At 44.1% G+C, this 13,469-nt stretch overlaps 1 protein-coding gene across 13 annotated transcripts in view; it reads right to left on the reverse strand.

The window, feature by feature from the left end:
* PIP5K1C (phosphatidylinositol-4-phosphate 5-kinase type 1 gamma) overlaps nt 1-13,469 on the reverse strand; it is a 66,413-nt gene that overhangs the window by 13,958 nt on the left and 38,986 nt on the right. For 7 of the 13 annotated variants that reach the window (XM_087952686.1, XM_087952695.1, XM_087952692.1 and 4 more), the window contains 7 exons: nt 12,395-12,478; nt 8,982-9,030; nt 7,466-7,550; nt 5,644-5,805; nt 5,307-5,336; nt 2,985-3,123; nt 1,062-1,094 (listed from right to left, as the gene is read on the reverse strand). In XM_087952686.1, the coding sequence (XP_087808812.1) occupies nt 1,062-1,094; nt 2,985-3,123; nt 5,307-5,336; nt 5,644-5,805; nt 7,466-7,550; nt 8,982-9,030; nt 12,395-12,478 (582 nt within the window). The remainder of the gene's footprint in view (nt 1-1,061; nt 1,095-2,984; nt 3,124-5,306; nt 5,337-5,643; nt 5,806-7,465; nt 7,551-8,981; nt 9,031-12,394; nt 12,479-13,469) is intronic. The other 6 variants (XM_087952687.1, XM_087952690.1, XM_087952696.1 and 3 more) reach the window with 2 other exon arrangements.

The raw sequence follows: 13,469 nt of genomic DNA on the forward strand, positions 1-13,469 counted from the left end.
GCAGTTCAAAACAGTGAAATATAAATAAATACAGGTAGTCCTCAACTTATCACAACTGAGCCCCAAGTCTCTGTTGTTAAGCAAGACATTGGTTGAGTGAATTTTACCCCATTTTACGACCTTTCTTGCCACAGTTGTTAAGTGAATCACTGCAATTGATTCGTAACGTGGTTGTGAAAGGAATCTGGCTTCCCCACGGACTTTGCTTGTCAGAAGGTTGCAAAAGGGGATCATGTGACCTTGGGACGCTGCAACTGTCATAAACATGAACCAAGAGCCAAGCATCCAAATTTTGATCACGGGATCACGGGGAGGCTGCAAACGGTCGTAACTGTGAAAAATGGTCATAAGTCACTTTTTTTCAGTGCCGTTGTAACTTTGGTCACTAAATGAACTGTTGTAAGTCGAGGACTACCTGTAAAATAACAACCCAACTTAGCTACCGTGTTTCTCATATAATAAGGCCGGGTCTTATTTTTTTTTTGAGCCCCGAAAAAATGGCTAGGCCGTCTTTTCGGGGGTGACTTAATTCCCCCCCCCTTGCATCTTCGGGCGGGCGGGCGGCGACGGCTTGGATGTTGACCTCGGTGTTGGTGGGGCACTTTGTATCGGGGTCAACGCAGGCAGCACCATATCCGGGTGTGCAACAAAAGTACTTCCTAACGGCAAGCCCCCCCACCATTCCCCCCATTTCGCATGTTTTAATATAGGCCTTAATATGGGGGAGGGGCTTAATTTCACTTCATGCCTATAAAACATGCTGGGACTTCCTCTTGGGGGAGGCCGTATTGTTGGAGAAACAGGTTAATTATAACTTTGAAGAGTCTCTAAACAAAACAATCATATCTCAAGGACTAGCTGTACTAGGGAAGGTCATATTTCATTCATATAAAGTATGGAGATAGTGAAGGATTAGAGATTGAAGGGCCTATTAATAATATGTTAGCCTATGAGGCCTTGTACAAAGGAGAGTTGAAAAGAATAAAAGAATGCTTGGATTTGCAATGACATCGAGGGATTTCGAGGGAGGTGGCCAAGATGTGCAAAAGTATCCAACTCACCTTCCTTCGTGTCCTGAGGACTGTGTGCGCCGCCTGTGAAGGGACACCATGCAAAAAACAAAAAAAAACAAAAAAAAAAACACCACTTCATGAGAATTGACTAAAAAGGTAGCAAGGTAGCTTTCTCTCTCTGTCTTATCCAATGTAAATCCCTGAGGTGTTTTTTCAAGAAGGAGCTGGTCTTTCTTTGTTTTTGTTTTTCTCTTTGAAGACATTTCGCTTCTCGGTTCTTCAGAGCTGAAGAAACGTCTTGGATGAAAAGCAAAACGTTTTCAAGGGAAAACAAAGAAAGTCCAGTGGCCTCTTGAAAAAGCACCTGGATGACTGAGAATCTCCATAGACATCCAACGTAAGGGCTCCCCTTCTATGAAACAGCCCCAAATAAAGTCACATCCCGTCCACTTACGGCGTTCTTAAGAGCCCTCCTGGAACTGAGTTGCATATACATGCCAGGTGAAAGTAAAAGTTTCCCCTGTCCAGTTGTGTCCGACTCTAGAAGTCTGTGCTCATTTCCATTTCTTAGCCGAGAGAGCCAGCATTGTCCGAAAGACACTTACGTGGTCATATGGCTAGCACAAGGCGCACAAAACGCTGTTACCTTCCCACCAAAGTAGTACCTATTTCTCTACTCGCATTTGCATGCTTTCAAACTGCTAGATGGGAAGGAGCTGGGACAAGTAATGGGAGCTCACCCCATCGAGCAGTCTTGAACCCAGGCTGTTCAGCTTTCCAACTGCTGAGCCATTGAACCCTCTTATACATTTTGGGGTCTTTTAATGACTCCGTAATCCTTCACATCAGGGTGGAGTCGAGGCAACGGAATGGAGCTGAGTGTTTACTGGCCGGATGCCCTTCCTGTTGCCAAGGCAGAGTTCATAGCAGATAATTACTCATTGTGCCTAGAGAGAGAAATATCTGCCGCTACCTAAGATCAAACTCACAGCCTCCTGATCATGAGGCGAGAGCTCCACCTCTAGGCCACTGCACCAGTCTTATACATGGCAGAGATAAATAAATAAAGCAAATTTAAGTGGTAAACACCTAGCTCAGACACTGGAATTAGATTGTGCTATTATAGTGAGTTATATTGTTCTCTTATTTCTGCAATTGTTAAAATGGTGTTTCTATTATGTATCTATCTGTAAACCACTCACAGTCCAACCAGATAAATTCCACTGAATAAATCAATCAATCCATTCTCTCCAAGCTGATACTCCTATTGCCAATTCTTCCAAAGAAAGGGATCCAGAAGGGACCCCTTTGCTTTCTGGATTTCTGAAACAACTTGAGAGTGTTAGGGATACCATTGTTTACCCTAACTGTTTTGGGTAAAAAATAATAAATATGGTATCATGGTTTGTTAGTTAAAGTGTGTGTAACTTTAACTGCAAGAATGTAATTAAGGGTGTGGTTGTAAAAGCACTATATAAGAAGCGAGGCAATTGCAGCTCTCTCTCTCTGGCTTACTGATCCCTAATTACTGAATGGATTGATGACTGCATTCTTGCTGAAACGGGGAAAGAATAAGGAGTGTTGATTCTTCTCAACAGAGAGAAGATAAAGATTGGACTGATTTATTGTAAGTGAACTGACATTGGCTATTCAACACGGACTTTGCAAATAGAGTATCCCCGACAAGACTTGACTGAAATTGATATATGACTAATGGACCGTTATTTTGACTATGCTATAATTCTTAAATGGAATAAACTATATTTTTGATAGCACAAGCGTATCTGTATTTTTACTGCGTGTTAACTAGAAAACTTATCTCACACATTTACCTGTCTTCCTATCTGACTTCGCTGCACGTTCTGTTTAGTTTGTTTTCCTTAACACCCGTTGGGGAATCCAGGCTTAACAGAGAGAACTTAAAATTCTTGCGGGGGTCCTGGCTAAATAGGGGGAAAAGTAGGGGCTCACCTGTATCTGGGCTGCTCTGAGGATTCAGAAGGAGATCTTTCTGGCACGGAAAGAGATGTGGAAGAGAGCGTGGTTGCTATAGAGGCGGTGGTTGCTTCTTCGAAAGAGGGAGGGGTGCAGGGAAGAAGATCGGGCCGGCCTATATTGCCCACGAGGAAGAGAAAGAAAAAAATAGAAAGAATACTGAGGCTGGGTAAACAAAAAAAAAAACAATAAACGTAATGTTCTGGATCATGGCAAATGATCCTTGTACATCTGAACAGTCCTGATCATATTATAGAACAAGGAGTGCAACCGATTCATAATTTAAATTTTTTTTTTTATAAAAAAAAATGAAGCCATTTGTGATCCTTCTTTGTGGCAGACAAAAACAGAGAAATATGAAAGTGTACTTTTCCTCAGGAACAGGAGTTGAGATTTTACATGGCACCTTTTCCCCAATGAATCTTGCAATCTCTTAGAGATTTTCAGGAGCGGAGAGAATCAATAAGAAATATTTAAGTACCATTTTAAAATGCCCAAGATTAGAAATTCTTCTAGTTCTGCTCCCATCTCTTTTCGTGCTTCAACATTGCCAACTTCTAAATCCTTCCTCAAAATCCGTTTGTATAAATTATCTTTTATACATGCAAATGCAAACCACAACTCCCAAGAGCAAAATGCATTGAAGAGAGAGAGAGAGAGAGAGAGGGAGGGAGGGAGAGAGAGAGAGAGAGAGAGAGAGAGAGAGAGAGAGGGGGGGGGAGGAGAGAGAGAGAGAGAGAGAGAGAGAGAGAGAGAGAGAGAGAGAGAGAGAGTTAGAAGAGGAATTTACATAAGATTAGACCCCTGTGGTAGAAATTCCTTTCTTTCAATTGGTGCTGCTAAAAATTAATTGGTCTTTCTCTCCTCTGTGCTGAGTAAGGTTGTCCTCACTCATTTCCTCTGTTTTTTTTCACCCCCAAAACCCTGTCTTGGATAGTACACAGGAAATCCTCGGCTTACGACCATAACTGAGCCTGGAATAAGTTGATATGGTGATAAATCGAGGCATCCCATCACCAGATCTGATTTTTTAAAAACATTTTTGGGGTAGTCATTAAGCCAACATGGTGGTTGAGAAGTGAATGGGCATTTTTTGCTGGAAACTGGAAGTAAATGTCACACAATGACAAAAACATTTGCAAATCATAGTCACATGACCACAGGATGGTACAAGCAGCCATAAAGGTGAGCCAGTTGCTAAAAACCCAAAATGTGAGTGCATGACCATGGGGGTGAGGGTGGGTAATGTGCGTTAACTTCCCAAACAACTTGTAAATAGCTTGGGGGTGGGAGGTTGGCCATCCTGGCCCAATGCCACTAAAATGCCTTGAAAAATTAACTCCCAGAATAATTTTGGCCTGCTTTAGATTGGGGAAGAATGCATTAGATCTCTAACCTTGGTAACTTTAAGACTTGTGGACTTCGACTCCTAAAATTCTTCCCAAATTCCCTCACTGCTGGCTAGGGAATTCTGGGAGTTGAAGTCCACAAGTCTTGAAGTTGATGAGGTTGCAGAGACCCCTGTTTTAAGTCATACAGACTTCTGATAAAGTGTTGGGACATTTCTGCTGCCAACACTCCCACAGTACTGTTTGGAAACCAATCAGAATCGTCTTTTGCAAGTCACGTAGAGCAAGGATTTTTTTTAAAAAAAGGTACAATCTTTGGCCCATTTTGCATGTATGCTCCCAATGGGACAAGCACAATTAAACAGCAATTGGAACAATGCTCCCAGTTGGCTTTTCCTGCTGGTAGAAATAGCTGCAATCAGGGAGAAATAAGCAATCTAGCAAACCCTCCAGTTGCCTTGAATGTCACAGCTGTGACCACCAAGACAGAGAGGAACAGAAAGCTCCAAATTAAAGAAACCAGGTTCAAACTCTGGTTTGTGATTCTGCCTTGTGAGTAAAGGGAGCTCAGAGCAGATAAAATGCTTAAGTGCACAAGTGACTGAGGGCCCTTGGTGATCTGAGCTTGTTTTCTTGCAGACATTTCATTACCCAAACTAGTTAACATCATCAGTGCTAGTGAGAAGTGGGGCTTGCTCTTCGTTTATATTCTAATGGCTGGAAACTGACTGGAATTGGCAAATGACTGGAAATTTCTCTGAAGCTTTTCTTGGCCTGGCAGGTAGGAGATGCCAACTGGGAGGGCTTAAGCTGCCTGTATGAAGCAGCTTGCTTGACCATAGGCCGTCTTGGCTTGTTTCCACTCTACAAGCGGAATGACCTGAAACCCGCCATCTCTTAAAGTTCTACTTACTATCAACTAACAGAGGGACAAATTTAGTGTTCTTACCTTCCCCCCTGTCGTGGTTAACTTTAGCACCTGCAAAAGCATAGCAAGAAGTTGAAGGAATGGTCATGGGATGGTGGGACCTACTGGCACTACGGGGGCAAAGGGGATGGGAGGGGTTGAGCTGAGCCACTAAGGCAGCTTTCCCCAACCTGGCATCCTCCAGGGTGTCAGGACTACAATTCCCAGAATTCCCCTGCCAGTTAACTTTGCTTAGGAATCCAGGGAATGGCAGAACCAATCCATTTAAAGGAGGCCAGAGTGGGGGGAAAAGCTTGACTTGGGCCTTAGGAGCAGCTCCAGGGGAATCAGAAGCAAAGCCCTGAGTGACCCACAATACCTTCATCATCTAAGGTGGGGTAACTCCTGGCTCCCCGGAGGTCATACTGCACTTCGTCCTTCTCCGAAGGAATCTGGCTGGCAGAGAACGCAGCCATGGGGCCGGGTGGCTTAACAGCTAACAAGGCACTCCGTCCTTTCTTTGAGGGAGATGCTTTCAGGGCTGCAGGGGGAGAGCGAGGGGTTTAGAGCAGTGACAGGTGTCGCAGAGGAATCAAAGAGGGGGGGGGGGAAAAGCAAGGAGGTTCTGTTAGAAGAGAAAGCCCACCCACCCTTTCCCTGAAAATGACAGGCATCTTTTCCCCTGAGAAATTAAGCGCCTTGGGACCACATTAGGAGGCCATCTACGAATTATCACCTGCTTGACTACTAACTCTCTTTTTGTCTGAAAGCCTACCTGTAGAAGTGTTTCTCAACCGTGGCCAACTGTACGATGTGTGGACTTCAATCCCCAGAATTCCCCAGCCAAGGTTGAGAAAAACCAACTTGGAGAAGGCACCAGAAAAGAGATTTATAGAGCCTTATTTTAAAAGATACCAAAAGTAATTGCTTTTCTGCTAAAATGAGAAAATTCTTTTCTTTTCTTTTTTCTTCACTGCAATTTAAGTATGTCGCTAGGTATGATGATTTGTATATAAACTGTCCCAGGTTTGGTCTCCTGACTTATTCCTAGAATGGTCTCGTGTAATAAATGATGCAAAAGGCTCTTTATGCCAAAATACCACTATGAGTCAGAAGAAACCAGCATGGAAGAATTGAAGAAATTATTTCTGGGGAATAACCGTATCTTTATATGGTACCATCAACCCTACAAGATAAGCAAGATCAAGAAACCAGCTGCACAGAAAGACAATGCAGATAGTCCTTAACTTACAGCCATTCGTTGAGTGAACATTTGAAGTTACAATGGCACTGAAAAAAAGTGACTTATGACCGTTTTCCACACTTACAACATCCCCATACGTGCCAGTTGCCCTGTCCCAGGGTCAGGTGATTACTATTTGTAACCTTTCAACTGGCTCCTGACAAGCAAAATGGATGGGGAAAGCGGGATTCGATAAATGCCGTGACTCGCTTGAGAACTGTGGCAAAAAAGGTTGTAAAACGAGGCAAAACTCAACATCTGCCACGCTTAGCAAGGAAGACTTGGGTTTCCGAAATTGTGGTTGTAAATTGAGGACTACTTGTAACTATAGGTATATAGGTATATAACTATAGGTAGTTGTCGATTTGTGTCCACAATTGAGCCAAACGTTTCTGTTGCTAAATGGTACATTTCTTTAATGAACTTTGCCCCATTTTACAATCTTTCTTGCTGCAGTGATTCCCTTCACAGATCCCCAGTAACACGGTTGTTAAGCGAATCTGGTTTCCCCACTGATTTTACTCATCAGAAGGTTGCAAAATGGGATTACGTGACCCGGGACAATTGCCACCGTCATAAATAGGAACCAGTGGGCCAAGCAGCCAAATTTTGATCACATGACCATGAGGATGCTGCAACGTGCAACGGCTGTAAGTCATTTCTCAGTCCCACTGTAACTTTGAACAGCCACTAAACAATTGGTTGTAAGTCAAGGACTACCTGTATAACTATAGTTTATGGAAACAGGATCTTGCCAGGGAATCTGTCTGAGCCTCTTTCTAATGCTTTCCCTCCTCCATTGGGGTCAAGGCCCACTTTTGCATTTGCTGTTGTCTTAACTCCTTCTGGGTAAGTTCCTCCAAGGTTATTATCTCCATAGCTGCCAACAGGTGCAGGAAGCACCTTCGACCCCCCAATAGCATTTTTAATGCCTCTAAGGAAAGCACCTGACACTTACAAGAGCTTTTCCTGAATACTGTATTGGTCATAAACTTGAAGAACCTTTCTGCATAGAAGCTGGGCCTGTGGACTGACACCGTGTCCTAGGAAAACAGGAAAGGGAAAAAAGGTTTTTTGTGAAAATGTTATGCGTTACAAAACCAGGGCTCTGGAAAAAAAAAAATCAGACTGCAGGATTCATTAAAAAGTGTTATACTAGAATACAAATGTGAACTGTGGATGTTTTGAAAATTATTCCAAGCAAATGCAGCACCTTTCTGCTGCTCATTAAAGCACCCCTGTTTAAGCTCCTCCTAAAGTAGAGTAAATGGGAACACGGTGGCTCAGTGGCTAAGACGCTGAGCTTGTCGATCAAAAAGGTTGGCAGTTTGGTGGTTCGAATCCCTCGTGCCCTATAACGGAGTGAGCTCCCATTACTTGTCACAGCTTCTGCCAACCTAGCAGTTCGAAAGCACGTTAGAAAATACAAGTAGAAAAATAGGGACCACTCTGAAGGTAACAGCGTTCCGTGTGCCTTCGGCATTTAGTCATGCCAGCCACATGACCACGGAGATATCTTCGGACAGCGCTGGCTCTTCAGCTTTGTAACTGAGATGAACACCGCCCCACTAGAGCCAGAAACAACTAGCACGTACGTGCGAGGGGAACCTTTACCTTTAAAGTAGAGTAAAGGCTCCACCTTTTCTCAAGTTCAACCAGAAACTAAAAGAAAAAGGGCCGTTAAGGAATAGCCAAACCTAACTAACAAACCTAATTTCCATGAGGAGACATGAAGGACTCTCCAGTTGTGTGCAGAGACATCCTGCAATCTACACGGTAAGCTTAAACCAAACCCGTACACAGGTGGAATGGTCTGTACGCAGAGGGTGTGGATTCTGCAACTCTGGAGGTAATTAAAAGGAGCATGGACAGCTAATATTCAACAATAGTTTAATTGCCTTTCCTGCCTATGGCTGGACTAGATGATCTTTGGGATCACTTTCAACTCTATCCTTCTATAGATTTGAACTGAATGTCTGCAAAGAGTTGGACTACATGATCCTTATGGTCCCTTTGAATTCCACACTGCTAAGATTCTGAGTCTATGAAATCTTAAACAGCTGTTTCCTAGCTGTAAGGCTTAAGACAGCTTTTACCAATAAGCCATGGTTATGGACTGATATGTTGTCTGAACGTATCGTCTGTTGTGGTACCCTGAGAATTACAAAACACAAGTGCCCCATAACTGTTTACACCAGTGGTTCTCAACCTGTGGTCTGCAGACCCCTGGGGGCCACAATGTCCTCACAAGGAGTCCGCGAAGGCTTGAAGAAATGTTATGATTTGAATCTTTGAGTTAAGTCTTGGGGCCACAAAAGGTATTTAAAGGGAGTCCGTAGTGAAGAAAAGGGCGAGAATCACTGGTTTACATCTTTATTATGGGTAGGTTAATTTCCTCGGCTAGTTCTAGTACAGCACAACCGAGGACAAGGTGGGACCATCATTTGCTACCATTCAGTTGGATTCAGACTTACCCCATCATGGACGAGAGCTTTCCACGTGTGCTCCAGTTTCTTGATTAACCTGGAAGGAACAGACAAAGGATTGAGAGGGGGAAGAGGAGAACCAAATAAAAACAGGGCCAAACGCCAGTCTCTTCTCTGGGTGCACTCAAAGTGCGGTCAAAAAAGTCAAGGTGAGAGCCATAATGATGACATCAAAGTTCCACTCGTGTGTATAAAATGGGTAGGATTTCTACTGTGCTTTTAACTGGGCTTCACACCTCTCTGCTCTCCACCAAGAAAGTCAGAGACAGGATAAAGTTGAGCAAGATTTGGGGAAGTCCATGGACTACTAAGATCATATACAGGGGGTCCTCAACTCACAGCAGTTCATTTAGTGACCATTCAAAGTTACAACGTCACTGAAAAAAAGTGACTTATGACCATTTTTCACCCTTAAGACCGTTGCTAGCATCCCCACGGTCACGTGATTTACATTCAGATGCTTGACAACTGACTCATATTTATGACGGTTGCAGTGTACCGGAGTCATGTGATCCCCCTTTGTGACCTTCTGATAAGCAAAGTCAATGGGGAAGCCAGATTCATTTAACAACCGGGTTGCTACCTTAACAACTGCAGTGATTCACTTAACAAATGTGGCAAGAAAAGTCGTAAAAATGGGGCAAAACTCACTAAAAAAATTTCTCACCTAGCAACATAATTAGGGGGTGGGGGAGAGGGCTCAATTGTGGTCGTAAATTGAGGACTACCTGTAGTTTGACAACCAAATGGAAAAGGCTCTGGTGTCAGAAAAGATGGAAGGCGAAAGAAGAAAGGGATGGATGGCAGAGGATGAGATGGTGAAGACAGTGACATCAATGCCATGGACATGAATTTGGGCAGACCCAAACAGTGGAGAACAGAGGGGCTTGGCGTGTTATGGTCCATGGTGTCATCAACAGCCAACACAACTTGGTGAGTGGACAACATCCACCACCATGGACTACCATGAGAGGAAATAGGGAAAGAAATACAGAGCTTGGTCAAACTTATAACAAGGTCCATATTTCGAGTGGAATCCGGCTCTTACTGGTAGTCCTTGACTTACAACCGATTCTGGAGTATCAATGGCTGAACATCCCCTGAAGTCACATGACTGCATTTTAACTTGACAACTGGCTCAACTTAATCTCCGGTTAGTGTTCCGCAGTCACTTAGCCATGATTTATGACCTTTTTCTGATGGTTTATGCCATGGGTCGCCAACCTTTTGGACCTTAGGGACCACCAAACTCATAATTTCAAATCCCGTGGACCACTAAGATAAATTTTGACTGACGGTGGCTGCCTGATGTTGGTGGGAAAGTCGGTCCCATATACCAGAGCTGCAGTAGTCACAGGACTGGCCCTTTGGTCATCCTGGAGCAGCTCCTCCAGTCCACGGCAGGACGGACGGTGCACCTGGGTGGAGGAGCAGCTGCTCTGGGGTGACCAAAGACCCAGTCCTGTGACTACTGCAGCTCTGGAATATGGGACCGACTTTCCCACCAACATCAGCAAGCCACCCCGGGGCGGATTTCCCTCCCCCACCGTTGGTCTTACCTTCCAGTTCCAGCTCGCATGGCTCTACTCAAGGTAAGGTTTGCGCTCGGCCAAAGGGTGGGGGCCAGAGGGTGGGCGGGCCATGTGAGCGGCGCAGCCTTGTGTTCCCGTGCAGCCTGGATTGCTTTAGGGGCGGTGCATTGGGGGGGACATTTCTCTGCGAACCACCAACATTTCCTCACAGACCACCTGTTGTCCCTAGCCCACCGGTTGGCTGGTTTACGCCTTTTTGGCCAGCTTCTGGCAAAAAGTGCCCATAGATATACATTGATTCAATTAACAACCATGGTGCTCCCTTAACGACCCCTATGTTCATTTAGCGACTGTCTCAAAAAAAGTCATAAAATTGGATACAGTCATGTGGGCGCTTTGATTTACAACTATCACGAGTTATGATGCAAATTCCGGGCTCTGTTATGATTAACTGGTGCTACATAATTAATGACCAACTGAAAAGAATGGCCGGCAGTTTTGCAAACATGACTAATGAAAAGTCACGGCAAGAACATTCCCTTCCAGACCAGTGACTTTGCATCAAACTCTAATCACAGAATAGCTAAGAGGATGTTGGGAAGGAGGCCCAGTGACCAAAGCCCCCAAGGGTTCCTTTTGATGGATGATTGCATTAAGGAAAACTATGCAATGTTCCAGAGATCAGAAGAAAACAATTTGTCCCTTAAGCCTCCCTTCCAAACAGGGAATAAAATTGTAATAATGTCTAGATTTGGATAAATTGGAAATGGAAAGAAAAAATGGAAAGAAAAAGAGCTACTTCATCAACATGGTCTCCAACAATGTGCCTGATATAAGAGAATAAAGAGATTCAAAAGATTTAAAGCAACCCTAATTTTTTCCACTTACAACCACAGCTGAGCTCAACGTTTCTGTTGCTAAGAGAGACAGTTATTGAGTATTGCCCCATTTTACAATCTTTCTTGCCACAGTTGAACTGAATCACTGCAGTTGTGAAGTTACCGTAGTAACACGGTTGTAAAGTGAATCTGGCTTCCCCATCAATTTTGCTTATCAGAAAGGCACAAAGGAGGATCAAATGATCCCCCCCCCCCGGGACATTGCAACTGTCATAAATACATGCCAATTGCCAAGTGTCCAAATTTTGGTCACCTGGCTGGCCATGGGATGGTTGCTGCAATGGTTGTAAGAATGAAAAACGGTCATAAGACACTCTTTTCAGTATCGCTGTAACTTTGGTCACTAAATGAAAGGTTGCAAGTCAAGGACAACCCGTCATAAATGAAGGCTGAAGGGTTTCTACTTTGATTCTTCAGATTCTGTGTTTTAACACCTACTTTTTAGCATTAAAACTCATTGCAGAAAGCCTGTGTGAATCATGCGTCAGTTAGGACGGTTGCAAAAGGTGATCAAATGACCCCAGGACACTGCCACCATCTTAAGGACATGCCAGTTACAAAGTACCCAAATTTTGAACATGTGACCATGGACATGCTGCAACAGTGGTTAAGGGTGAGGACAGGATGTCATTGATGGAAACTTTGAACTGTCACTAAATGAAACATTGTAAGTCAAGGACCACCTCTAATGTTGTCATTATTAAAATAAATATTTCAAATGTTTATAAAATAAATGGCCAGAAACACAGAAGGTTATACATCTCAGGAGACCTCAGAGAAGAGATGCTCTGGTCAGCGAAATGGGTGGCATACAAAATGAATGAATGAATGAATGAATGAATGAATGAATTGAAAGAAAGAAAGAAAGAAAGAAAGAAAGAAAGAAAGAAAGAAAGAAAGAAAGAAAGAAAGAAAGAAAGAAAGAAAGAAATGTTCTGAGCTCTCAAAGCGGAACAAAGATATTGCCTACCTGTAGGACTGGAGGATATCAATGATCCCAACATGCAGTAGCAGATGCTCTCCTTTGCCATTCACTGCTGGAATACCCCCCATTCTGAAAGCACAAAGGAGAGAAAGTTAGTACCTACTTGTTTAGTTAAAGTAAGAGCCACTGTGTCCAGTGGTCAAGACTAAAAAGCAGGAGACACGAGTTCTAGCCCAGCCTCAGCTATGAAAGCTGGCTGGGTGATTTTCAGCCAATCGCCAGGAGATGGTGAGTTCTAGGCCTGCCTAAGGCATGAAAGCCGGCTGACCTTGGACCAGTCACCCTTGGGCCAGTCACTCTCAGCTCAATTCACCTCACAGGGCTGCTGTTGTGGGGAAAATGTGCGTTGAAGGAAGAAGGTGCGTTGGCTATGTTTGCCACCTTGAGTTATTGGTAAAAGTGCTGAAATGCGAGTGCGTGTGCGTGTGCTGGAAACTGGAAGAGCAGCTCCCCAATACTTGCGCACGGGAGCACCGGAAATCGGAAGCTTAGCTTCCAGGTGTGTCTTCCGGTTTCTAACATGCAGGCACCCGCAAAGACCAGCTGGCTGGTGCACGCAAGCACTCCAGGGAGCTGCTCTTCCGGATTCTGGCATTCCCGCGTGCATGAAGAACACCTGGCTGGCATGCATGTGTGCGCCATAACCCTGAGGAGCAAAACAGGCGGTGGCTGGCGTGCCCGGAGAGATGGTTCTGCATGCCACTTCTGGCATGCATGGCATGGGTTCACCATCATGGGCCTAGAGGAACATTCAGCCATAGGGCTGGCTGAGGCCCAGAAAGCCCTCCTTCCTCCTTTCAATTAATTTTAACAGTGTTAAAATCATCCTTGCCTCTTTTACATGTTTAACTTTTACATGCTGTTTTCTATTTGAGTATTTTATTGTATGCAGGTAGTCCTCAACTTACAACAATTCAGGTCATGACCATTCAAAGTTACAACAGCGCTGGAAAAAGTGACGTATGACCATTTTTCACAGTTCTGACCATTGCAGCATCCCCATGGTCACATGATCAAAATTCAGATGCTTTTGGGAACTGGCTCACATTTGTGATACTTG

This window comes from Notechis scutatus, chromosome 1 (assembly GCF_049901735.1).
Source record: "Notechis scutatus isolate UNSWTSFEM ecotype Mainland chromosome 1, rNotScu1.2, whole genome shotgun sequence".
Classification (NCBI taxonomy): Eukaryota; Metazoa; Chordata; class Lepidosauria; order Squamata; family Elapidae; genus Notechis; species Notechis scutatus.